This window comes from Manis javanica, chromosome 17, assembly GCF_040802235.1.
Source record: "Manis javanica isolate MJ-LG chromosome 17, MJ_LKY, whole genome shotgun sequence".
NCBI classification, from domain to species: Eukaryota; Metazoa; Chordata; class Mammalia; order Pholidota; family Manidae; genus Manis; species Manis javanica.
Genome location: NC_133172.1, coordinates 60,125,012 through 60,151,746, shown reverse-complemented (window position 1 = coordinate 60,151,746; position 26,735 = coordinate 60,125,012). Strand labels below are relative to the sequence as shown.

Here is a 26,735-nt window from a genome sequence, read left to right as displayed (position 1 = left end):
GGTGACAAAGAGAGGGTGTGGGAGACGGAGAAGCTGAGGGCAACAGAGAGGAGTGGGGAGAGACTGAGTGATACACACAGAAATAGAGAGAGAGAAAGAGAGAGGGAGGGAGAAATAGAGATAGATAGGTAATAGGTAGATAGATAGATAGATAGATAGATAGATAGATAGATAGATAGATAGATATTGGCGGTGGTTTAAAGGCTTGACTTTGCCTTTTCTTAAATAGGAAAATCTGAGCATATTAAGAACAGTGCTTCAGCATCTGTGGCATTCCAAAGGCCTGTGCCAGTAGGAACCCAGAATGGAAATTTCCATATATAGAAGCCCAGTGATGGAAGCCTTCAGTCTAAGCAACCGTGAGGCATCTTTTATATCTGCTCCTGCTGGTTCCTTCCACCTTGCTACCTTCCCCAGCTCCTTCTAGAGGTTTCCACTGCAGGTTCAGTCTGTGCCCCTGGAGCATGGAGTGCATTAGCCCCCATCCAAACAGTGTGGCCCTTGGGACCCCACTTCAGTGGGGTCCCTACTATGGATCTGAGCTCTTTCACAGATCTAGAATTCTACGTCTGCCCTGTGCCTGAGTGCCAGGTGCTTCCCCGTGAACCTTGTCCTCCATATATCTGCTGGAGCCCATCTGCAGCAGGGCAGGCACTCCTCCACTGTCGCTAGGAGATGATGCAAGTGCAGGAAACAGGGCCGCTCAGGGGATGAAAAAAAGTGAAGGTCATTTAAAAGTATTTTCATCATATTAGAAAATGAGCTGTAAATTGCAACTTAAAACGCTCATACATTTTAGACCAGGTATTTCATCTGTGAGAGTTCATCCTACCAAAGTTTTCATACATGTGCACAGACATACACATTCAAACAGTTTTATTGTTGTGATATTTATAAAAGGGAAAACCAGGAACCACCAAAGTGTCCACTGACAGGGCATTTGGTTAAACTGTGGGATGCCTGTGGAACAGAGCATGATACGGAGCCATTACAATGAGCGAGGTGGCTAGTTGTTTGGTTTTTGGTATTATTGATTAGAAAGGAAATCTATTGTATTGTACTATGCAAACACCTTGGGTTTACTGGGTAGAAATAAAATGTGTTAATGAAATTGGGAGAAGTGGGTCATCACTCCAGGGGTACATTTGAAGGCAGAGCTCAGATAAAGAGGAGATGACAGCATCTTCCAGTTCCTAGGTGGCAGGAGCCAGGGACACAGTTCACCAAGTTGGGGTGTGTGGGGAGCTGGGGTACAGGGCTGGCCCGGCAGTCATTGCTCCCAGTGCCCTGGGGAAAGCCCCCTTCCTCAGTTAAAGGTAGGAAGATGAGACAAGCCATATGGGAGTTCAGCAAACAGTCTGAGGGGCCGGACAAGCTCCCACTTAGAGGACCAGTTGGGCAGTATTTATGGGTGGTACATGTCTGCACAGTGGACACTGGGTAAGATCATGAGGGGTTCAACTTGAATCGGATATAAAGGCTGTGGCACTCTGGGGTGCTGCTGACATGCTCAAAATGACCACTCCTGCCGGTCAGTCAGAAGCTGTGGTCCTTGTGCCCCATTCATTCCAGCTGGAAGGAACCGCAGACTGGGAGGTGCGGGAACCCATTCTCCCGCAGGCTTCTGAGAACTGTCTTGAGTTACTCAACGTTATGGAGGCTTTCTCCGCCTCTTGCTGCCACTAAGAAAGGCCAGCTTCACCCAAAGCGGGCAGTGAAAGCAAAGGGGGAAAAGACAGAAATGGTAGTAATGATAGGCTGTATTTCCTGAGCGATCGCTGCGTGCTAGGCTCTGGGTCAGACCCCCTACTTGTACTGAACCGTCTGATCCTTACTGCCGCCTGGGGAAACAAGGAGCGTCACTTCCCCCATTTTACAGATGAGGAGAAAGGCATAAATGAGGGTAAAGTTACAGCACAGGATGCCCAATGGGATCCCGTCGTAGGACTTGATACAAGCAAGGGGAAAAGACACCCGGGGAAGTTTAACCAAACCATTAATGGTGGTCATCTGGGTGCGTGGAGAGATCTGGTCACTTTTCTATCATATTTTGTGTGATATTTATATATCATGTATGATATTTTAATTTTTTTTTAAGGAATTGTGTTTTAATAAGAAAAAAATTATTTTGGAGGGGATAAAAGACTACTGAATTTAAAGTGCATTTCAAATTAAGTTGTTTTCTAAAATACTTTAGTAAAGAATAACACGGGAGGAAACATTTGACTTGATGTTAAGCCTGACTATATTGCTGCAAGAAGCAAGACAATGCGGTGCTGGTGGCGGGAGAGGCATATAGGTCCATGAACTAGCCCAGAACTAGCCCCACACAAAGATGCCCAAATGACTTTTGACAAAGGGACAACAGCAATTCAATGGAAGGATAGCCTTTTCTAAAATGTGGCTGGAACAATTGCACATCTATAGGTTAATAAATGAACACAACCTAACCTCATACCTTATACAAAAATTAATTCAGAATGGATCATGAACTTGGATGCTACACATAAAAATATAAAACTTTTAGAAGAAAACAGGAGAAAATCTTTGGGACCTAGTGCTAGACATAGAGTTCTTAGAGTTGACCTCAAAAGTACAATCTACAAAAAATTGATGAATTGGACTTTATCAAAATTAAAAGCACTTGTTCAGTAGAAGACCCCATTAAGTACATAAAACAAAAAGCCACAGATTGAGAGAAATATTGTCAAATCACATTGCCAACAAAGGACTTGCATATAAATGATGTAAACAACTCTCAAAACTCAACAGTAAAAAAACCATCCTATTAGAAAATAGGCAAATGACATGATCAAATGTTTCACCAAAGAGAATAAAGATGGCAAATAAGCACATGACAAGACATTTAATATCATTAGTCATTAGGGAAGTACAAATTAGAATCATAATGAAATGTTGAAATTTGCCACATACCTATGAGAAAGGCTAAATAAAATTAATGCTAACACCAAATGCTGGTGAGGCTGTGGGGAAACTGCATCTCTCAGACATCAGTGGGGATGGAAAACAGTACAGCCTCTCTGGAAAATAATTTGGATGTTTCTTATAAAATGAACATATATTTAACATATGACCCAGCAGTTATACTCTTGGGCATTTATCCCAGAAAAATGAAAACTTAACATTTGCACAAAAACCTACACATGAATGTTCATTAACAGCTTTATTTGTAATACTTCAAACTAGAAACAAGCCAAACGTCCCTCAGTGGGGGAAAGGTTAAACAAACGCTGGTACCTCCACACCATGGAGTACTACTCAGGCAATAAAAAGCAAAGATATGGATGCATACAACCACTTGGGTGGCTCTCCAAGGCACCATGCTTACTGAGAAAAGTCAGTCTCAAAGAGTTACATATGGTATGGCTACATTTACATACCCTTCTTGAAATGACAAAACTGCAGAGGTGGAGAACAGATTGTTGGTGGGTGGGTGGGGGAAAGCCAGGGGTTGGGGGAAGGTGGGTACAACTATGAAGGGGTACCAAAGCAGCCCCTTGTTTTTGGAGGAGTCCTGTATTCTGATCATGCAGGGGTAAGTCTTTCAATGGAGAAACAAGCCCCTTGGAAGAATACACTATGTGACATTTAAACAAACTCTTTCCTAATCTGGCTAATTTAACCTTTGTGCTGATTTAGCTAGTCGAGAGTGGTAGGGACTTTCAAAAGACCACATACCAACATGTTCAGAGCATATGCTTTTCAACAGTGAGTAAGGGGGGAGGATTGTTTTTTAACACCCAGAACCAAGATACATAACAGACAATCCTGGGGGTACCTAGCCAATAAAATTAACCCTGGTGCAGCCTTTATTCATCTAAGCATGATGGGATATCTCTTAATTGGTCTCAGTGATATGGGTTCAAAGAAGACAGAATGTCCCGATCTGATGTATGTCTGACCTAGAGGATAACTTCAAATTTGTCTGACTGGATGCCAACCCCACGATAGACCCATTGTAACCTGAGCACACTGCTTATCTTTCCTGACCCCCAGCTTCCTGGTCTGTGAACTGGAGAGACTAATAGAACCTACCTCCCGAGGAGACCACAAGAATTAGATGCTCTAATGCATGGGAAGCCCTCTGTACGTTGTCCTGGTGGAGCTGCTGGCCAGTATCATGAGCACCCCACTGTACAGCTGAGGAGACGGAGGCCCAGAGACTGAAGGAGGAGCATGTGCCATAGCCAGGCGCTGGTGAGTGATGGGGAAGGAATGGAGGCTTAGCGTCGTCTGGTACCCAAGGCATCTCCACAGCCCACCCCACCTTGCCTGGTGACCGCAAGAACTCAGAAACTGGGATTTTACAGAGGTAAAAATGGTCCTTCCAGTAAAATCAACTGTATGAAGCACGAGACAACTGGGAACCAGGCAAATGGAGCCTTCCCTGCTGGCCTTGTCTCCTCCTCGGAGTTTATCTTCTGAGACGTCATGGGTCAGAATAATTGAGTTTGTTATTTTCAAAGATCCTGTCCTCTCACATGATCACATCCCTGTCAGTGGCATTTGCTTCCTTGCTGGAAGTTCAAAGCCCCAAAGCAGCCTCGTCATGTGGGCAGCTGATGTTACTGCTTCGCCCAGCTGGTGAATGATATTTTTAAATGTTTTCTGGGGGGTCTAAGATCCATGACCTTGACACATGGTCTGGTTAGGCAGAGATGAAGGAATTGCCTGAGGTTCCATATACCCCAACAGCTTATGGACTGTTTGGGGGGCAATAGAGCTGCTTTAATCAGGGGGCCCCTGATAAATGCACGCAGACAGTGCTCCGTCAGGAGCTGTCACAGGTCACTGCAGCCGGCTCCCCTCAGCAATATTTTATTGTGCGAACGCCAACACCCGCACGCCAATGGCTCCCGAGGAGCCACCTTGCTGGCCCATCTTGACATGAATTTCCTCTTTCCTTCCTCCCAAAGTATTACTGTTCTTTGGGGAGCTTGCCCCATTGATACTGTCCATGTGAAGCTATGTCTCTGTTAATGAAAGAACTCCATCATTTTTATGCCAGTCCCCCAGACACGAGGACAACCTACCTTCCTCTACCAAAATGTTACATGGGAAAAGACATGCGGTGTTTGAAATTACAGGATGGTCACAGAGTTCAAGCAAACGAGGTTAACATGATGTTTTTCTCCAAGCAACAGGGCCATGGAAAGAAAATAAAAGCCATTCAGAATCTTATTAAAGCCCTAAACCTAAGGCACATTTCTAGATGCAGGGCAGATTTCCATGCCAACCTAGAAACTCAGGCAAGTTTTACTGCCCAGCTACGGCAGAATCTCATAAATAGAATTCTTCAGGGAGCAGAATTCTATCAGATAAGCTGAGAGCTTCATTCTGCATCCTTTCCGACTACACTCATTGATAGCATTTACTGTCTACAAAATGCCTTCCTTAACGTCTCCCTAGGACCAGGCCAGCAAATGCAAGACTGCGGAAGGGGGCTGCTCCGTAATTTCAGGCCAGTTGTTCCCCTGGCAGTGATGGTCTCTGGGATGCTATGCCCGTCACACTGACCCCTTTATGGAGCCACGTGCCCGGCTCTATGATCACCATCTGTTACTGGCCTTGGCATTGAAATACTCTATTTAATTCTTATTACAAGGTGGGTATTTTTATCTTCATTTTACTAATACATAAACCAGATCTTAGAGAGTTAAGTAATATGTCTAAGCTCACACAGCTAAGGAAAAACGGCAGCGCAGAGATTTAAAGTACAACTGAGACCCACACGTGGGTCTTCAGAGCTTGGCTAAATGTCCATTAACGCAAGATGGATCTGTTAATTGCCTCCCATGCCAGACAGACAACAGACAGCCCATGGGAAATAAGGGTGATCTGTAACGGTTCTGTAAGGGATGGGAGCTAAAAATCCATTTTGGTTACTAAAACCAATTTTCACTTTGATGGTCCTAGACCTTCCTGTTTACCTCAACGGATGCAAGGCTTGCTGTAAGCCCCCTCCCCTGCATCTAAGGCACCAGCTCACATGATTCAGCTTGTCCATCTTCTACCGAGATGGCCGAGTTGCTTCCCAATTGGATGCTGGGCTGTTCCACTGCCTTGCTCTCCGTGAATGGCCTTGAAGAGATGGGATTTAAATTGTGTCGAGGATATTAGTCTAAAGTGAATGAAGTGGAGAGTAGACTTCTCATTTATGTCCCCAGAGTGATAAATGAGGGAGTGCAATTTTTTTTCTAAGGCAAAGAAAATGGGAAGCCAAACGTGGATTTCAGACACATGAGAAATAGCTTATGAATTTAGATGATAGCTCGGCAGAAATAAATTGTACATCTGTTCATTCATTTTAATAAAGTGGAGAGATGGCATGCTGCTGGGGCCCTTGGAGAACCCTGGGTTTTTAAAATTATGGTCCTATAATAGTAGCATTAAAATTTGTAATGCAGCCGGTGGTTTCTGAATTGGAGGGAAAATTCATTTATAAAATAAAAGTTCAGACTTTGGAATGTAAATGGGAGAATGCAATTTTTTCTGGGCCAGATATGAATTAGTCTTGGGAGGGTACTACAACATCTTGACCATAAAATGTATTTTTAAAATCTTAAGAGAAAGTTTTCGAACTGCTGACAGAACTTCTTTGGGCAATCTCTATTAGGTAAACCACGCAGGTATGAAACAGATGGCTAACTGGCTTTGTTATTTCTGCCTTGAATTTGGTGCTTTCTTGCATAAGGGCAATTATAGATTAATATTTCCGTGTGAAATGCATTGAGTCTGTTACGAATGCAAAGAATCATTTTTACTCAATAACAGAAACATAAGGAAAAGAACTTTTACAGACCAGCAATTACCAGTTACTATGAACATTTACTCATTCAACAAACAGTATTGAGTTCCTTATTCCATGTGAGCCTTTTGCTTGATAGAGGGAAAGTACAGCAATCCTGACTGAAGGTTTCCTGCTGACTTTAAAACCCAGAAGCATTATTAACATTTCTTCAAAGCCAGGTACTGAGCTCATAGAAAGCTGTTAGACAGGGTAAGCCATTTCAATTTTATTTCACAAATCAGCTGCTCAAGTTTTCAGGTGGGAATGAAGTACAAATAAACCACTGTTGCTGACAGGCCACGGATAAACACAGGCCCAGCTAGGAAAACCCCTGACTGCCTGAAATGTATTTTATTTGCCTCCTAATGAATTCTGAATGGATATAGATGACTCATTTCAGCCCCTAACCTCACAGATAAAAAAGTATGGATTGTGAAGAGGTTGGGTTTAGTCTTAGAATTGAGGGCAATTAGCTATTGTCTTAGGTCAGATATTGCCCAAGGATGGAAGACATTCTCTCTAGGTTTGTGGGAATGCAGGTAAAATGTGAAGAGGTCACGTGGATAAGGGGTCTGGCATGTTATCATCAATGGAGACAGAACAGAGATACGACTAAGGCAAAAAATAAACTGGTCCAAATTCCTCACAGGTAGGGCTATGGTGAGGGTGTTGGCCAGATGAAGGAAGACAGAAGACCCCAGGAAGTTTTGCAATGAACATATTCTGTTATCCAGTGCCTAGAACTGGAGCTACTCAGGTCAGAGGCCTCCTGGGAATTCTGTTTTTATATATCTACATTGATCTATGTCTAGATTCTTAGGCTGGAAGTGAGTTTACTTGATCAATGAATAGAAATCTTTCAGATGTTTGATCGTATCTGGATCCAGAGTCTAATGTTGAGCATGGTTCTGCTGTCCGTTCCAGTGGGATCTATTTTGAACTGGGAATAAGGGCAGGGTCATCTGCTGAGATACCGAGAGATGGGAGAGAAGGGAGTTTTGAAGAGAGCAGAGAAGGTTGGAATCATTCCCCGTGTCAGCAGCAGAGGTGCTGATGAGACGCAGTTAGAAAGAATGGAAGACCCTGCTCCCACCAAGATAGGAGACCCCCTGTTTATGAACTGTGTTCAGACATCATCTATGGACCCAGTCATCATTAAATTCCCCCCATCTGAGTGCCTGGCTCATAGTTGGTGCTTAATGAATGCTCCTGGAACACCTGAATGGCAGCTCTATCCGAAGTCCTTCCAGACCCGAATGCAGTTATCCATCCCTTGCAATATGCTGGGAACACAATTATAAGCCCCTTGTCCCCAGGAATCCCCAGGCCAGCTCTGTGTCTGAACAGAGGGCTGACAGTGTCCCCATCTTCCTTGGTCCTCTGGCATTGAATCTGGCCTCAAAACATTTACAACGATGCAGAATACGAAACAGCCACACGCCGCATGGCAGCGTCAGCTAAAGACATGTTTTAAAGCCTAGGCATCAGAAGGGAACCTGTCCCCTCACATTTTGCCTGCGACACAGCTGCTCCGAGGCCAAGTCCCCAGACCAGCCTGACGTTGAGAGGCTGCATTTTCTGCCTCCCTCAGTCACACGGTTGCTTGTGTCTGCCTCCTGCTGCCCTCTGGCTCACCCACAAATGCGGGCTGACCTTGTCTTCTCGGACTCACGTGCCCCCTGGGCTGAGTGCCTCCTGGAAAGAGCTCCAGACCTCCCCTCCCAAAGCGCAGGGAGGGGGTGGACTTGACTCATTTTGAGCTAAACCACTGAGCCGCCCCTGGGGACGACGGGCCAGCTGTGGTCCAGCTTAAGGCAGGCTGGTGACAGCCACCACTTTTCTGAAGCAAAAGGGGAGGAATACAAGTGGAAACTGTAAAGAGGCAGTAACTTGTTTCCTACAGGCCTGAGGTGAGTAAGAAATGCCAGGGCAGGCACAGGAAGGAGAGAGATCTGTCGTGGTGGAGCCGGGCCCCACTCCCAGCACGGACCCTGTTAGGCACAGACCCTGGCTGTGGAAGGGGGTGGAGAGAATGATTCTGCAAAATACGAAAAAAGGAGAGATGCTGGTGCTGTCCAGGGTGTGGAAGGGCCATCCTTTAAATACATGTGCGCACAAGCCAATGAACCATCCTGGAAGAATTAAGCATCTCCTGAGACCTTGGATCTTTGAAGAGGACACAAGGAATCATCATTTTGTCTTAAAGTACACACACACACACACACACGATAATTTATACAGGGGTGTCCTGGTAAAAAATGTTTAACAGTGGACTCTTCAAAAAGGCCCTGATTTGCAGCTTGCACCAGTGACTGTGGTTTTAATACCTCTACCACGGCTGATTTCAAATTGCCCACATGATGTCACTGCATGCAGAATTGGGAAGAGATGCCCTCAATTCTCGCCGAGCTGGCCCTGCAGATGACAGCCAGGCTAAGGTAACTGCTCCCCTTTGAGGCAGGGTCTGGAGTAGATGGAAAATGTAGCTCCGTCTGGGGGCGTTCCTTTCTTAGCGGAACCGTCTCTCCCCATCCCTTGGGGTAACATTCGTGTTGCCAAACCCGTGATTTGTTTTTCTTCTTCAGAGGGAGGCATATGACCTGGGGTGGGCCAGTCATCTCGTCATTCATTCCCGGGTACTCAGTGTCTGGTCTGAGATGGCTTTGTGACCCAGTACAACCCATCAAAGACTTTCTATGCCATTAGTGTTTAGATCCGGGCAAGAGGGTATGTGTGTCCTCCTTTGTACATTATCCATGCGGACGTGCACTTAGGCCACCAGAGGCCCTTTTACCTGCCATAAGGAGAGAGTCTACTAGAGAATAAAGCTTAACGAAGAGTCACAAGCAGAGCTGAGAGGTGGAGGGGCATAGAGAGAGGGTTCTGATGATGCCGTCTGAGCCGCGGAGGCAGCCAGCTCTGAAGGCAGGAAGCCCTTTGACGTCCCCGGGGCTGAGCACTACTGCGTGGGAAGACCTGCTCAGGCTAGTTCAGAGTGGCGTTCTGCCTTCAATAACAACATGAGTGCAAGCAGAGGACCTTTAACTCCAGAGAAATGAAAAGCTGATTTTCCTGAGGAAGAATGGGCCTCTAGTCTCAGCCTTACTCTAACTGATTTTTCCTTTCGATTTCCCAGAGCTGAAGGTAAAAGGTATTTGGACCACTTCTACGGGACGTTGGCCCCGGGGGCAAATTCAGTGTATTGGGGTTTGTTGAGGCTTTCCTCTGAGCGACAGGGCCCAGTGCCCGTCATGTGGGAGGCTGTTATACACCAGACGGCTTACTGGTTCTGGCTCTGATGTACAGATTTACAGTGCCGAATTGGACCTGTGTTAAACCATGCATCCAGGGGCGATTAGCAAAGGCATCGGTTCCTATTTGCAGAGCTGCCGGGAAATAGGTCTGTTTGTTAGATTTGATTTAATGCAACAAATACTCATTGTGCTCCCTCTACCGCCCTGTGACCAATGTGGGGATGGTGACAAATGGAGCTGTGTCTGCCCACAGGGAACTCCAGTCAGGAGGAGGCAGGAGTGGACACCTAGAATACCAGTCCAACTCAGGCTGGGCAGAGGGCTATGACTGGGGCAGGAGCAAAATGCTGGGGAAGCAGAGGTGAAAGAGAGCCGGTTACTAGTGACTGGGAGATTCCGGGAGCCTAAGGGACATGCAGGGCCTCCCGAGGTCTGTTCTAGGGGAACAGACTCTCTGTGGGCGGGCCACCTCCCTGCCCATCCTGGTGCTCACACTGTACAGGCCAGGCCCAGCTGCTCTGGGGGCCCCTCCAACGCCTCCTGTGTGCCTCAGGGCATTTGCACATGCTGTGTGCTCTCCCCAGAGCAAGCTGAACATTACCCCTGCTCCTCACTTAGCAAAGCCAGCGCTTAAACGGTGAAAAACCACTTCATATGACCTTGCCTTCCCAGGGCCAGAGGAGGGCCTTAGGTCATGGGCCCTGTTCCTGAAGCTCTTGGAATTCATCTGGGGGATGCACCCCCTCTAAGAGTACCTTGTTATCTGCCCTCCTGCCGCTTACTGCCTGTGTTGGATAAGCGTGTGGTATGTGAGTGCAAGAACTGAGGCCGCCTTCAGCCTGCTAACTCAGAGCAAGTGTATCAAACATACAAAGTCGGTGAACTTGAAGCACATTATCTCATTAATGGTTACGGAACTGCACTAATGACAGCCATAAATTTAAAAGATTCAAAAATTGTTATCAGAGATAGAAGACAAGTATAAAAATGACCCTGGCTAATGAACCAAAGTTTTTCTTGCTTTATAGGCCCTTGCCTGGATTCTCTACCGAGAAAAACCTGGATTTCAAGAGAGACACCTAATAATTGGTGCATCATTATAAGCTACTGAGAGTGATACAGGTAGATTTCGAGTTAGAGATGCACAGGAATGTATAGGAAGTGGAAATGTCAGTGTCTCTCCAACACTGCTTTGTTCAGCACAGGGTGCCTGCCGTGGTTGCTGGGGTCCCCCGCTAGAGGACTGGCTTGCAGGGCCTGGCTGCTTTCATGTCTGAATCCCATAGAAACAGAGCCCTGTGTGGCCACTCAGAGGCTCAGGACAGTGGTTGAGAGCTGGGCTCTGGAACCAGGGCTTCCCTGCCCCACCGTGCTGTAACCCTGGGCATGTATCTTCACTTCCCCGTGCCTCAGTTTTCCCATCTGTGACATGGGGATAATGAGAGTCCTGTGTCATAGGGCTGTTGTGAGAAGTGACTTAAGTGACTTAAAACATTTAGAACAGTGTCCTGCACAGATAAGCCCTTGATAACTGTTAGCTGGAAAAGCTGGTTTTATGGTTGAAATGTTTGTCATTTATTCCCTGCTCATATGAAATGATGATTGTATTTTCCCACTGGGTTTATTAAAACAAAGGTACTGGTCCAGTAATCACATTCACTGGCTATTGAAAGACCTCTCCTTTTTTAAAAAATTTATTTTCATTATCCCCCAAAACAAACCCTGTACCTAATAGCAGACACACCCAATCCCTCCATCCCAAGGCAATCACAACTCCACTTTCTATCTGTATGGATTTGTCTAATCTGGGCGCATTTTATAAGATGAAATAGTACATTATGTGGTCACTCGTGACTGGCTTTTTTCATTTAATGTGCTCTTACACTGTTGGTGGAACTGTAAATTGGTGCAACCACTGTGGAAAGCAGTGTGGAGGAGGTTCCTCAAAAAACTAAAAATAGAAATACCATTTGACCCAGTAATTTCATTCCTAGGAATTACCTGAAGTAAACAAAATCCCTGATTCAAAAAGACAGATGCACCCCTATGTTTATTGCTGCACTATTTGCAATGGCCAAGATACGGAAGCAACCTAAGTGTCCATCAGTAGATGAATGGATACAGAAGAGGTGGTACATATACACAATGGAATACTATTCAGCCATAAAAAGTAAAGAAATCCTGCCATTTGCAACAACATGGATGGAGCTAGAGGGTATGATGCTCTGTGAAATAAGCCAGGCAGAGAAAGGCAAATGTCATATGACTTCACTGATTTGTGGAATATAAACACAAAGCAGAACAGAAGGAATAAAATAGCATTAGACTCACAGACACTGAAAAGGGACTAATGGTTACCAAGGGGGAGGGAGTGGATGGGACGGGGAGAGGGGGAGGGGGACGGTTGAACTGCTGTGATGTACATTTGATAATTAAAAAAATACTAATAATCTCCCCTTTTTTATTTGAAGAAATTGTGGAGGGAGAAAGAACAGTTAGAGTTGTCCTGGCGAGCCCAGGAGACGATTCTTTTTGTGTGCTGTAGTTATAGCTGGGCTTGCACAAAACCTTGTCCTGATGTGAACAGAGAGGCAGGGGAGGCAGCAGGGAGGTGGGCAGCAGTGGGAGCCCAGAAAGTTCAAGTAGAGCTGCGATGGGAGGTCACAGACCAGCTTCCTCAGCAAGGCCCTGGCATACAGGTGCAGTAAGAAAAGCTGGACAGATATGCCCTGAGGAATATGCCCAGCATGGCATCCCAGAGAGCTGAGCTGGAGGGCAAGGCCACAGCATGGGAGTGCCACAGAAAGGGAATGCCACAGCATGGGAGTGCCACAGAAAGGGAGTGCCACAGAAAGGGAGTGTCACAGAATGGGAATGCCACAGAAAGGGAGTGCCACAGAAAGGGAGTGTCACAGAATGGGAATGCCACAGAAAGGGAGTGCCACAGAATGGGAGTGCCACAGAAAGGGAGTGCCACAGCATGGAAGTGCCACAGAAAGGGAGTGCCACAGAAAGGGAGTGCCACAGAAAGGGAGTGCCACAGCATGGAAGTGCCACAGAAAGGGAGTGCCACAGCATAGAAGTGCCACAGAAAGGGAGTGCCAGAGAATGGGAGTGCCAGAGAATGGGAGTGCCACAGAAAGGGAGTGCCAGAGAATGGGAGTGCCAGAGAATGGGAGTGCCACAGAAAGGGAGTGCCACAGAAAGGGAGTGCCAGAGAATGGGAGTGCCACCGTGGCAGCCGCGCCAGGCGGAAGGCACTGAGGTTGGTTCTAGTGGCCCTGAGCAGGGAGAAGGAGGCTGTTAACCCTCTCTCGGCACAGAGGCAGCTCAGGGCAGGGTTGAGAGCTCAGATTAGACTCTGGGCAAGTTCTCCAGCTCTCCAGGCCTCAGTCTCCTTGCCTAGGAAATGGGTATGATAATAACAGGTCCTATCTCAGGATTGGCAGGAGGAGAGAGCAAAGTTCTTGGATCCTGCCTGGCACAGAGCAGGTGCTTTCAGATGTTTGCCTTGGCTTCTGGGTGTTTATTTAAACAACAGAAGGACAGAAGAGCAGGTCTAGGGGGTATTGGACAGGCAGAGCTCCTGACAGAATGATCAGCCCTGAATTCGATAAGAACTCGTTACACATTTGCTGTTGTTGATAGCAAGCTTGCTACACTACAGGAAGATGCCTCCTTGATCTGCAAGGACAAAGGAGATGCAAAGAGGGGAATCTCAGCATCTAGTTTCCCAGAGGCCTTGGGGAAGGAATTGGCCTGCTTATCCTCAGCTTGCTCGTCTGCTCAGGGCGACAAGCAGACCCTCTTCACTGGGCTCTCCTGGTCCTAGGTGACAGGGGATGTGGAGTGTGGAGGATCTTTATAAGCTTGAAAATGACTGTGCACAAGTCAACTAATGTTGGTGCCGCGCTGTTGGTATTATTGCCAATCACCAGGATATGTGGCATGGGTCACGTCCCAGAGAGATTCACCCCTGTGGAACAAGAAGATTCCTGAGTGGTGGGGGACCCAAGTCTTGGAAGTTCGCCCTCCACCCATTTTAGAGCCCACCTACATCTCCCGCTGTGCTTGGTGGAGACCCAGCTTCCTTGCCTTGCCGGAGTGGCCTGCCCATCCCTCGGTCACGCACCCCTCACCCTGCCTCACGCTACTCCAGCCGCACCGGGTGGTTTGCAGGTCCTCGAGCAAGACACACTCTTCCTGGCTGCAGGCTCACCCGCACCCTCTGCACCCTCTCGTGTCTCACAGTTATGGGTTGAATTGTGTCTCCTCAAAAAGATATGTTGGAATCTTAACCAGCAGTGCCTCAGAAGGCGTCTTTACTTGGAAACAGGGTTTCCACAGAGGTGACCGTGTTAGAATGAGGTATTAGAATGGGCTCTATTCCAATGACCAGTGTCCTTATAAAAGGGGGAAATTGAGATACAGGCATGCGCACAGGAGATACAAGCCCACAAACGCCATAGATCGCCAGCAAACCACCAAAATCTCAGAGACAGGCATGGACAGATTTTCCCTCAGAAAGAACCACCCTGCGGACACTTTGGTCTTGGACTTCAGCCTCCAGAACTGTGAGAGAATAAATATCTGTTCTAACCACACAGAGTATGGCAATTTGCTATAGCAAGCCATGGACACTAACACAGCCCACATAAATGCCACCTCCTCGGAGGGGACCTCCCTGAACATCACGGCCGGTGTCCACGCTGACCCACCATGTGTAACTCTTTGCTGGGTGGTGGTTCCCACTTTAGACTGTGGCTTCATAAGGTCAGGGGCCATGTTTGTGGTGCTCACTGAGCTGCCTCTGGGCCTAACACAGTGCCTGGCAGGGAGGACGCCTGGACACGTTTGATGGATGAATGAATGAATGAATGCATGCCCCTTGGAAAGTGACAGTATAATGTCATGGTGCGTAGTATACAAGTACAGGTACATTGAAGTAAGACAGGCTGAAGAACATACTTCTCATCAACTACTATCTTCTCAGATCTGGGCAAGTTGACAGCAAAATAAAACCTTGCCAACCTTGGGAAAACTGATAGCGTGTAAATAGATTTTAGTTTGAAAAACAAATTATTAAAATCATGCCTGGATTATTTCACCTAATCCTGCTTAGACGAATGAACCCATAAAGGACTCCAGAGCTGTGAAATATTTTCTTTCTTTCTTGTTTTTAAGTTCACAGGAAAAGTTGAGTCTATCTCCACTCTGATGATTCCTTTGTGTATTATTTATTATTTATTAACACTGGATTTTCTTTCTTCTTCCTTTTTTCTTTGTTTAACCTGACTTGCTGGGAAGGACGTTTAGGGCTCTCTGCAGTTACTGCACACTTGTTTATTCCCTTCCGGAAGGGGCCTTAACTCCAACCCTCTCACCTCTTGGTGTATCGTGGTAAAGTGATAAACCTCCGGGTGGCTCATGACTTGTGTGTTACTGTACAGCCTTATTTTTTTTTACTGGCAGCAGTATTTTGTGCCGCAGTGAGACTGGCCTGGCTCTGCTGTATGTCTTGGGCAGTGTCCCTCGTCTCCCACCAGTGGGGTGGATGAGATTCTTTCCTTTGAACACATGAGTCTTCGCTTTTCAGTTGCCTCTGTCGCTTACTGCCAAACATTTGTAATTCACTTGCTCATTCACGCATTATTTGGTCATATACTACGTGCAGACTGGGGGCTGCGGCCAGAGCCAGGAACGAAAGAGACCAGGTTCTTTGCTGGAGGGGCTTATGTTCTAATCTGGGGAGAGTGGCAATAAGAGAGTCAACTGCTTAATTATGGGGCACATCAGAAGGTGAATATTACCTATTACATATTAGAATAAAATATGTACATATTAGGATGTGCGTATATGAGAATAGAATATGTAGTAGAGTATGACATAACAACATGAAATGGTGTACATGAAACATCATACAGAATATGGAGTAGAATGACACTTAATAATGTATTAGAAGCTGAGACACAACAGGCTATAATACGTATTTGCTGCATGCATAATAAATTCAACTCTAATTAAACATTTGATGTTTTCCCTGTGCTTAGCCCTAGAGGCAGAGATGAAAAGGACATGCTCCTAAATGTCAAAGCACCCAATGGCATGCGGGAGATACTACAGGTGGACGTGATTAAAGGTGATGTGATGGTGCTTTGCTGGGGGGTGCCTGGTATACGTGGGAATAAGTAGGAAGAAGCGAAACCTGCCTGGGGGATTTATAATTTGGGTGTTGAAGGATGAACTGGAGTTTTCCAGGTACAAAAGCAGAGAAAGGCATGCCATGGAGAAGGGAAGCGAACGCACAGTTGTGTTGAGGCATGACAAAGCTTGGCATATTTGGGGAATAAATAGGGCATCTGTGTGGCCTGAGATGAAGGTGGGCTGTGGCCAGGTGGACAGTATTTAAAACCGTCCATGCATAACACCCCATGATCTTATTTCACATATTGTTCAGCACAAAATGGTCTCCAGGTGCGACGTGGGCTTGGACATTTCACTTGCCAACACGCTCCATTCTGGTTGCTCTTGGCTTTCTAATTCTGAACTCTTAAGTTCTCATTCTGCAAGCTGTATTGTGGAGGGGTAGTAATGCTATATTCTTAGAGTTAAAACAAATAGATGTTTATGGCTTTGTGGCTTTTGCGCCTAGTGTGAGGATACTGTCTTTGAATAGAAGCAGATGGCCTCTTCAGAGGCCACTGTGACTGTGCTGTGGAGTGGCTCAGGGGGGAGACTGCCAGCTGCAGCAGTAAAACACTGCTTTATTGCCACTGAGCTGCTGCTGACCCAAAGCACAACCAAAGGTGGCAGACGCACAGAATTTGCACAGAAGCTCATATAGGTGTGATGGGGATCAATACTGTGAATACAATTATGCAAGAGTCATCCATGAAAAATAAATCACCTGGCTGTCTGGTCTACCTCTCTGAGCAACCTGAAGAACCAGCCATGGGGTAGATTACATTTTTCAGTTTAAAAAATCCAGATGTTTTGACATCACACGCACAGTTTATAATTGGCATGGGCATTTCCAACAGCACAAGATTTCTCATGCTGCTGTCTATGAACAATGAAATCTGTGAAAGCACACACCACCCTTTTCCTCAGCAGGAAGAATCCTATTTGGGTGATGGCTTCTATTTATAGAGCATGCTTATTTTTGTACAAATGTTTCCCTTCATTCTTTTAGTTGGGAAATCCAGCTTAGACCTGCTGTTGCAAGTACCTCTGAAATGGGAATACTGGTGGACTGAGTTGATGATTTCATGTTTTCCTATGACCCTGGTGCAGAAGAAAGCAATGAATTTACACCTTCCAAGTGAAGATAAACGTGGAGCTTGGGTGTTGCATGTTTTGCAGGTAACCTCTGTTCACTTAGGTGATGGGAGGTGATGCTCCCAGCATCCTTGGACAAGGAGTTGGCCTGGGCCAGGATGGAGCAGGAGCTGATGGGATCCGGAGCAATGTCACTGTTGGCATAGGTGGAAACTGGTGGGGCCAATGCCCTAAAATCACTCTGTTCTCTTCTCTTCAAATATCCTGTTTCTCTCCATATTGAGATTTCCCCATCACACAGCACAAAGTGTGGGATAAACATCCCACTACCGTATGTTTACTTTCATTTAAGAATTCAGCCACATAGAAAACTGTCAGATACACGATTTCACGGCATCACGGAAAATAGTCTCACGCATTTCACCATAATGGCTATGAAAAGTTTCACGGGAAGAGGGAATCTGGACTATTTGGAATAACATTTAATCATCTTTAAAGATTTATCTGGTTGCTCAAATGTCTTGGACTCCACCCTCCAGAAAAGTCACTCAAATCAGAAAATTGAAACAGGTTTGATCTTCTAAGAAAAATGTGGTTGGCTTTCTGGATTAGTCTCTACGGAGTGAGCAGAAGGTGTCATTATGTGGTCAGTGTTTAGACACAGGCACATTTGAATTTAAAGGGCCCTCCCAAGGGAAATAAACTCTTTCAGAAGTAGGAAAGTTTCTTTTAAAGCATCCAGTATATTGCATGGCATCCTGGAAGAGTGGATAAATATCTTCAGTTCAGTTCGGCTTTTGGTAAAAGATGGGACACAAAGATACATTTCCTAACTTCATACCTGCAGTCACCAAACCACCAAAGACAAATGAAAAGACCCAAGAGAGTTAAGAAAACTCCACATGTTCCTATTAACTTGAGTGAGGAATCAGAAAGCAAAGCTTGCTTCTAATTATGTAGTTCACCTCCCTCGGAGTCACAGTCACATCTTGATTATCAATATCAAGGAGGAGGCACACCAAAAATTAAACTTTTGGCTAAAATGAGTCAATTTTGATGCAAACAGTATAAAAGATTGTATCAAGCCACTTAATTATATTTCTCCAATCCATATTTTAAATTAATAATTTAATGAAGATATTACGATGCTTTGTGCATAGTGAATTCTGCATACACAATGTGGCCCTTTTTCCTGATAATCCGGATTAAAAAGTTGGTCCAAATCTTTGTTCTTTGTTGATGGCAATTGGGGCAAGCTTCTTCTAGACCAGCCGTCAAAGCTGGAATAACTCAAGAATATGGACTTAACCCAAAGCCTGCCACCCATTCGATAGCCCTGGAGAGCTACTAAGGCAGCCGGAAGCCAGGGCCCAGGAGCCTGCAGAGGGGGAAGTTTATTGAAGTGGGGCCCGTATTCAATGGAACTTTTACCATATGGCATTTTCTAACTGTAATGGTGCAGGGATACGAGGCTAAGGATCTGAGCAGAAGTACTGGCTGAGAGGTCAGGAAGCCAAGGGTCTACAAGGTGGAACAGTCCTTGTAAACCCACCAGAATTTCAGTAAGGCCCCCAGAAAGGCTGCGCCCCAGGGGTAAGGCCAACCAGGAAGCAGATTCGCTGTCGTGATGGACTGAAACTTAACTATGAACCAGCTCAACCCCAGACTCCCTTAAAGTAATCTTTTTCTATTCTCACGGGTTTACAAAAAGCAAAAGTAAACCCTTTCTAGAGGAATCTAACATCTGCCGGAGCCCCAAATTATCTCCACAAAGTTTTCACTTCTGTTGTTCAAACCCAAATGACCACCGTTTCCCCTCGGAAGGACTAAACCTTGACCTTCATCTCTAAAATTTGTTTCAATGTCAGCATCACGAGCTCCATGTTTCTTCTGTTCCTGCTGAGCCCCGATGCTTGGCCCTCCTCCTCCTGCACGTCCTGGAGAGTGTGGCATTTGGGCCGAGTCCTCAGTGGGGTCCCCCCGGCATCCGGCAAGTTTCTCTTGGCCCTTCGTGCTTTTCTCCCCAGAGATGCGTTAGAGGTTTGGCCACCCCCCCTCCAGGATTCCACCTCCCCTACAGCCCTGGGGTCTTCCCCACGCGTTTTGAAGTGTTTGAGCAAGTTCATTGATCACTTTCAGGCACACGGCAGCCTTTCAACGCGGAGGGGAAATGGCCCTTTTGAATGTCGGTTGGCCTCTTAAATGTCAGAAACAGCATCTCGCCATATCCTGTTTCCTCCCACCCGTCTTGCTCTCCGTCTCCTTCCCCACTGCTTCATCCCACCGCCACCCTCTCCATCTCCTTCATCACCACCAGCACTAGGCAATACCAGGTGGGCAGCGCCATCTGGGTGCTTTCCATCATCAGCTCTCTGAACAGTCACAAGAACCTCATCAGGTGACTTTTATTAGCGGCCTTGTTAACTAGTGAAGAAACTGGAACAGAGCTGGTGCACACGCTCATATCCTGTGGTGGGATTTGAACTCCGACCTGGTTCCAGAGCCCATCTCTTCCCCTTTCTGTCTTACAGACTCTGGCAAATCCTGTATCCAAAATGTTCGAGTCTCTCTCCAACAACAAAGAACGTACACCTTTCAGGAACATGTTAGAGAGTGTAATCGCGAATTTAATTTATCCAGCACCGGGCAAAGGCCGTGTTAGGACATCTAATATCCAGGAGAGAGCTTGATGTACTTGCTAGCTGCCTATTCCTCTCATTTCATTACTTGTACCTCTACAGGAGGAGAGACATCAGCTCTGCGCTGGAGGAATCCCAAGCTCATTGTCCGATGTCCATTTGAAGAGAAGCTTTGTGCCCTTGCCAGTATCCACAGGTGAGCAGAACACATTTTCCCTTATGCTACTCACAGTCTCTTACTTTAAGATCCATGGTAAATTTTCCTTGAAGTCAGTGATACTAACAACAAAGTCTCTCATTCACGGTGTTTAGTCCATGACTAGGCACACATTTCTGTTTTTCTGAGTCACAGGAGCTACGCTAAGGCCCCGCTGACGTGACTCATTAATCTCATGCACTTGGTAACATTGATAGGTTGTCTTATTTTAGATTGCGGTTATCCGATTTTGATTTTCATTACCATGCCTATACTGAATATTAAAATGTATTTTGAGTTTTTTTTTTTTGAGATAGGTTCACAAGAAATTCTACAGATGAACCAATATCCCCAGGGAATGTTCTGTGGGCTGCCAGATCAATAAGATATGAAGAGGTGGTCCAAGAAAAACATCCCCAGGCCAGAGAAGAATGAGGGACTCTGCAGCCCATACCTACCCCTCCTCAAGAAGCACAGAGCACTTTAAAGGCACCTGGAAGTGCTGGAGTAAAGGAAATCTTCCCAACCGTTCAACTCAGTGTTCCCCACACCTAGGGGACCCCCAAGTCTTCCGCCACTCCCTGCCCCACAATGCTGTAACTTGCGGAACTGACTTCTTGGAACCAACGTTTAGGAACACAGGAATAACGAGCTCTGTGCATTGGCAGTAACAGGAATGCTGGCAGGGGAAGCAAGGGGGGAGGTTGGATCACTACCGCGACTGGGCTGTTGTGAGGTTGGAACCTAAGGACCCAGGCCGCCGCTGGGAGGGGGGATCTCACCTCCTGCCTGAGTCACGCGGGGGCTGCTGGGTGGGAGACCCCTGGGGGCCAGCAGGCTGAGAGGGCCACCTGAGTGACTGGGGCCATTGCAAATGCGGACACAGGTGTTTTCTCTGCAGACCTGGGAGGGTGTGAAACGTCAGCTGTCCACGAGGAAGCGGGGCTCGCAGGGAGTTGTGGACGCCTCCCATCTCTCTCACTAACTCCGCCTATGACTATGGAGCAGTTGCCTAGATTCACTGAGCTAAACATAAGCTCTCTCACTGGCAAAAAATGGTTAATGAAACCAACCTTCACAAAGTCAAATGTGGCAACGGATCGAAGGTTGAGAGCCCAGCGTGGAAGGCTCTGCCAAGGGCTGGGACCCTCAGTGGTGATTCTGTGATCTCTGTCACAGGAGGTGCCATCCAGTCCCCGACCCCAGCCCCGACACCCAAGGAAACCAGGACCTCAGCACATTTCCTCAGATGCAATGACTTCCTAATTGGGGTAGAATTCAGCGACCGAACATAAACTGGTGTCCTAAGCCTGTCCCCAAACATTGCTCCATTGGAATTAATGGAAAACGGCAACCATAATTCATAATCATAAAAGCACAGAAGCCAAGAGTAAAGAATGGCTCTCCTAGAAAGGTAACGTGGTTGTTATTTATAAGCTCCTGGGCCATCTTGTTATTGCCGAGAAAAATCTGCTTTTCCTACTCGCTGCTGCTCCGTCTGGCCTCTCAATCTGTACTTGCTGAAAAAAACAGTTATTGTTATGCTAAGACCACAACGGGACGCACGTAATTCAGCACTAAATATCACTGATAAAACTATGAAAATGGCACTTTGGCATTAGAAGTTATTCTCGTATGGACTTTAATAAGATTCAATGCTTTTTGTTCTCACAGAGCTCTGGTATTTTCAGCTTCAAACACACAAAAAGATAAAAATATGAAAAACCTATTCTGGCAAAACAACATCCTCTCTCCCCAAAGCAGCGTTCTGATTCCATGCGCAGGGAGCCAGCAGGGGCTGTGGCACCCGGCGTCAGCATCGGCCAGCCACCATGGCTGTGGCTGCAGCACGGTGCTCAGTGGGGACTCACCTCTTTCTTGGTGAATTTTGGCGAGTGGTCGTTTTTGTCATCGATCATGATCGTCGCTGTGGCGGTGCCTGTCAGTCCGACATCGAGTCCAGCCATATCTTGAGCCTCAATGATCAATTCATACTTGGGGTTTTCCAGAGTCTATAAGGCAAAAAACACAACAGAAAAGACTGCATTTAGATTTGGGTAATCGCTCTGGACCGGTGGCAAGCCTGCTGGTTGGGTTGCCTCCATGCCCTCCAGCCTCTAAAGCAGGCGCCTTAAATCCATCACAGCCCCTTCTACCTACTATGTACACATGTGCCTTCCGAGTGCCTCCAACACAGACAGTCAGTATTCAGAGACTGGCATTGGCTGTAGGGCTGGAATCTATTTTCTGTCCTTATTAAGGGGACTTTTGATATATTCCAGGATTCAGAGATTAGGATAAAAGATGGCAGCCTTAGGAACTCATGTATACTGAACAATCTGATGGACAAGCATTGGGTTACTGTTCGTTGTACTTAATCTTCCCAACAAACGTGTTAAGCCACATTTATGGTTTCCATTTTACAGGTGAAAAAAAAAATACCAGCTGAGGCTTAGAGTCACTTGTACTGTACTTCTCTCATGTAATGTTTAGTCATTTTAGTATTAAAATTAGAAGATGCATTTTAATCCATGATCTGGTCGATGTAACACAAGTAATATTGCACTACTGTCTCTCTTAGCGTACATGCTTTGCATTTGAATGATGGATACTCTGCTACCATGTCTAAATGCTCAAAACAGCTAACCAGGTGGCCCTGGGCCCAAAATGAAGATATGTACAAGGGCTGGTAAATGGCAGGCCCGGCATTTAAATTGCCTTCTGTGTTAGCCCTTTTTTCTGGTGAGGCAGCACCTCCCCTTCCTCTGGGGACTTCTCTGCCTATTTGGGTTGGATTGCCTTCCTCCACCATCCACCTGGCCAGCTTCTGAAATGGGCCCTGGTCTGGTGAAGCCGTACATGTGTGCCGTGCCAGGGACACACTGCCTGGCCCGGGAGCAGCACCTGGGTCCTGCAGTTGGGCAAGGGAAGTTCTGATGGCCTGCGGTGTGAACCTGGAAGCATTTTGCCTGGGGGCTAGATGAGCCATCTCACACCACTGGAGGGGTGAGGTGGGGAAGTCCTTCTGAGAAGGAACCCCATCTACTGGTAGAATTAAACTTGAACCCTGGAGAAAAAGAAATATCCCCATAGATTTTCACTGGAGCACGTCATCATGCCACGCCCCGAGCCAGGCCTGCTCACACACTTTCCAGCCACTTAGGGCTTTACTTTTCCTTGTGTGCTGAGGCAGTTTGGATTGATTTCTTAATCTCTCCTACAGAGAGCTCAAGTTGGACCACCTTCATAACAAAAATAAAGTCCTACTGGTATGACTACTTCAAAGACCGCTGCTTATACCAACCAATTATTAAGAACTGTCATGGGAGGCAGGAACATGAACAGAATGGGGATCTATAATTCCCAACTAGAGCTGAAAGGTTACATGATACCTTTTAATAGCTGCATGCTGTTCCCAAAACTGTAAGTGATTTTTAAAGGATGGTTAGCTGTTTGCTCCTGAGGGCACATTCAATTGATTGTTTCCTACCTAAGAGCTCCTGAGCTACTAGCTTAAGGACTAGTATTTTTGCTGGCTGGTTTGGGAGGCTCTAAAGTCATCCGTTCAAGAGGACGAGTGGAATGCTGATGGACTCCTTGCACAGAGCCACCCTGCTTCCCCCAGCTTTACTGAGATATGACTGACCCTGTGGAAGTCTAAGGTCCAATGTGGTGATCTGACGTATGTCTGGGCTGTGAAATGAGCTCCACCAGGATTGAAAGTCAAACAATTCTCTAACTGTGAAATGCAAACAGCATTTAACACCCAACCCAGCTCTGACTAATGCTGGTTCTACTTGATTCGGTTGGCACCTCCCTCTAAAGGTGGTTGGTCTAAATGCCATCTGTTCTCAGGCCGAAGCTGGAAAATCATCAGCCTCATTGTAAGTGACTTTCTACTCATCCTAATTGACAAGTTGGATAGGATTTATTGTTTGCCATAAATTCTGCAGCTAGACCATACGAAACCAATAATTGGCCCGTCTTCAAACATCTCTCCCTAGGATCTCTGGAGTTGCTAACCACAGCTAGGTCCAATGTTTTACATAGCATTTTTGCTTTTGTAAACCATTGCATGTTTTTGGAAGCATGTATTCATAAGAATAAGAAATTATGTGGATTTTTTTTCCTGATATTGTAGGATCACAGTAAACTTACTACCATTTCCCCCATGTAATATCGTTCACCAACAGAATTCTTTGACATTATCTTAACAGTTGCATAAAATAGAATTGTATACATAATTTATAATCCGCTTCATCTGTTATTAGGACTTCAGGTCATTTCTAATCTTTTGAAATTTTTGACAATTCTAAATAACACTGCAATGAACATCTTTAGTCGGGAAGCTTTTGATATATTTTGACTTTTTGTTTCTTGAACAATAGATTCCAAGAAATGGAATTACTAGGTCACAGAGTATGGACATTTTAAGGCTCTATACTCATATTTCAATAGTGCTTACCTAGGCAACGTTACCAATTTTCACATCAGTTCTGCTAGAATGGTTGGCTTATGGTCCCAGGCACTGCCTGTCCCTGAAGAATAGGCGATCTTACTCCATGAAGCAAACTCAGGATAGTTTCTAGAACATTCTAGGATAGCTACCTAAGAAGGAGGCAAACTCCACAGCGCTTGCTCTTCCCCAATTCGCAGGGCAAGTTGCCGTGGACACACACCACAGGGCAGCTTCAAGCACTAACACAGCGTATTAATACAGCTTCACCTTCCCAGGCCCCTTCCCTCTTCCTCTGGCACTTGTGTTTTAGTTCCTTTGGGGGCATCCCCCTTTCCTCGATCCCTGATGGAGTTCAGGAAAGGCTGACTCTATCCCTGATCTAGGGATGGTCATGTGCCTGAGGACTGGACAATCAGGACCTCCCATGCCCATGGCCATGGCCACGTGAGGAGCATGTCACCCAAGTTGGGCCACCTGGGACTGAGACCCAATTCCAGGACACATTTCTTTTAGAACCCTCAGGTGACAGAAGTTCTCTTTCTGTTGAACTTGGAGGTGGCAGGACATAAATCTGAGGTTGATAATGGCCATTGACAACCACACTGAGAAAGCTAGCCCAGGAGAGAAGGCAGCTCAAAACCGAGAGGTCGAGATGGAGTTCTTTTAACCTCACTTGAGCCATTTAATAGTCATCCTTGAAGCTGGAATTTACCCCTCAGATTTTGGGTTCTATGAGCTAATGAATTTTTCCTTTCCTTAAGACATTTAAATTAAATGTTCTGTGAGTAGCAACAAAGGAGTTTTTTTTTTCTTTTTCTTTTGAGAGTTGCACTTCCACTCTTTTTTTTTTTTTTGAGAGGGCATCTCTCATATTTATTGATCATATGGTTGTTAACAACAATAAAATTCTGTATAGGGAACTCAATGCACAATCATTAAGCAACCCCATGCCTAATTCTCAACAGTCTCCAATCTTCTGAAGCATAACGAACAAGTTCTTACATGGTGAACAAGTTCTTCTATAGTGAATAAGTTCTTACATGGTGAACAGTGCAGGGCAGTCATCACAGAAACTTTCGGTTTTGATCATGCATCATGAACTATAAACAATCAGGTCAATTATGATTATTCATTTGATTTTTATACTTGGTTTATATGTGAATCCCACATTTCTCCCTTATTGTTATTATTATTATTATTATTATTATTTTAATAAAATGCTGAAGTGGTAGGTAGATGCAAGATAAAGGTAGAAAACATAGTTTAGTGCTGTAAGAGGGCAAATGTAGATGATCAGGTGTGTGCCTGGAGACTAAGTATTAATCCAAGCTAGACAAGGGCAGCAAAACATCCACGGATGCAGAAGATTTCTCTCCAAACAGGGGGGGTGAGGTTCTGAGCCTCACCTCTGCAACAAAGGAGTTTTGATTAATACTGCAACTAATACTATGATCAACAGTCTGGTTATTTGCAAAAAAGTGTAAGAATTATTTATCATACTACAGTATCACAATAGGCTCTTCACAACAACATTCCAATCATTTCATGAATATATTATTTCCTTTAAAAATTTTCCCCTCCACGAAACCATTTTTTTTGGACCAGAGAAAGTTATTTTAATTTTTCTTCCATTAGTTTGTGCATCGATTGAATTGGAAGTTATTGAATATTTAGTTTAAATATTGTGCTGGGTGCTGGGGAGATGGAGATGGGAAAACAGGGTCTCTTTCTTCAAAGCATTCAGAGGAGTCTAGGGCCGGGGACAGGCCTGTGCACATGTGACTGCAACAGAGCAGAGTCGCAGCTAAGCAGAGTCATTGGCTTGCCAGTGGGTTCCAGCCCCGGGCAAGGTCACTCTTGATTCGGTGAGACTGAAAAATGACAATGGAATGTTCTTGGGGTGAAAGGGTTTGTACCCAACTTAATTCCCACGGTGGCAGGTCAGTCACTAGAATCCTGTCCACGCAGAGCGAGTCTGCACGCATCAAGCTGGTCTCTGCCTCTGGGGCCCTCCACCCCCACAGCCGTCTCAGTCTCTGTCCTCAGCACTGCCACCACTCCCGCCTCTGCTCACCTGCAGCCCTGCAGCCCAGAGCCC

General features: G+C 45.9%; 1 protein-coding gene across 2 annotated transcripts in view; it reads right to left on the bottom strand.

Moving 5' to 3' along the window:
- Positions 1 to 26,735, bottom strand: part of CDH13 (cadherin 13) — a 919,293-nt gene that overhangs the window by 91,333 nt on the left and 801,225 nt on the right. For both annotated transcript variants that reach the window (XM_073226070.1, XM_036993860.2), the window contains exon 8: positions 22,050 to 22,190. In XM_073226070.1, coding sequence (XP_073082171.1) covers positions 22,050 to 22,190 — 141 coding nt within the window. The remainder of the gene's footprint in view (positions 1 to 22,049; positions 22,191 to 26,735) is intronic.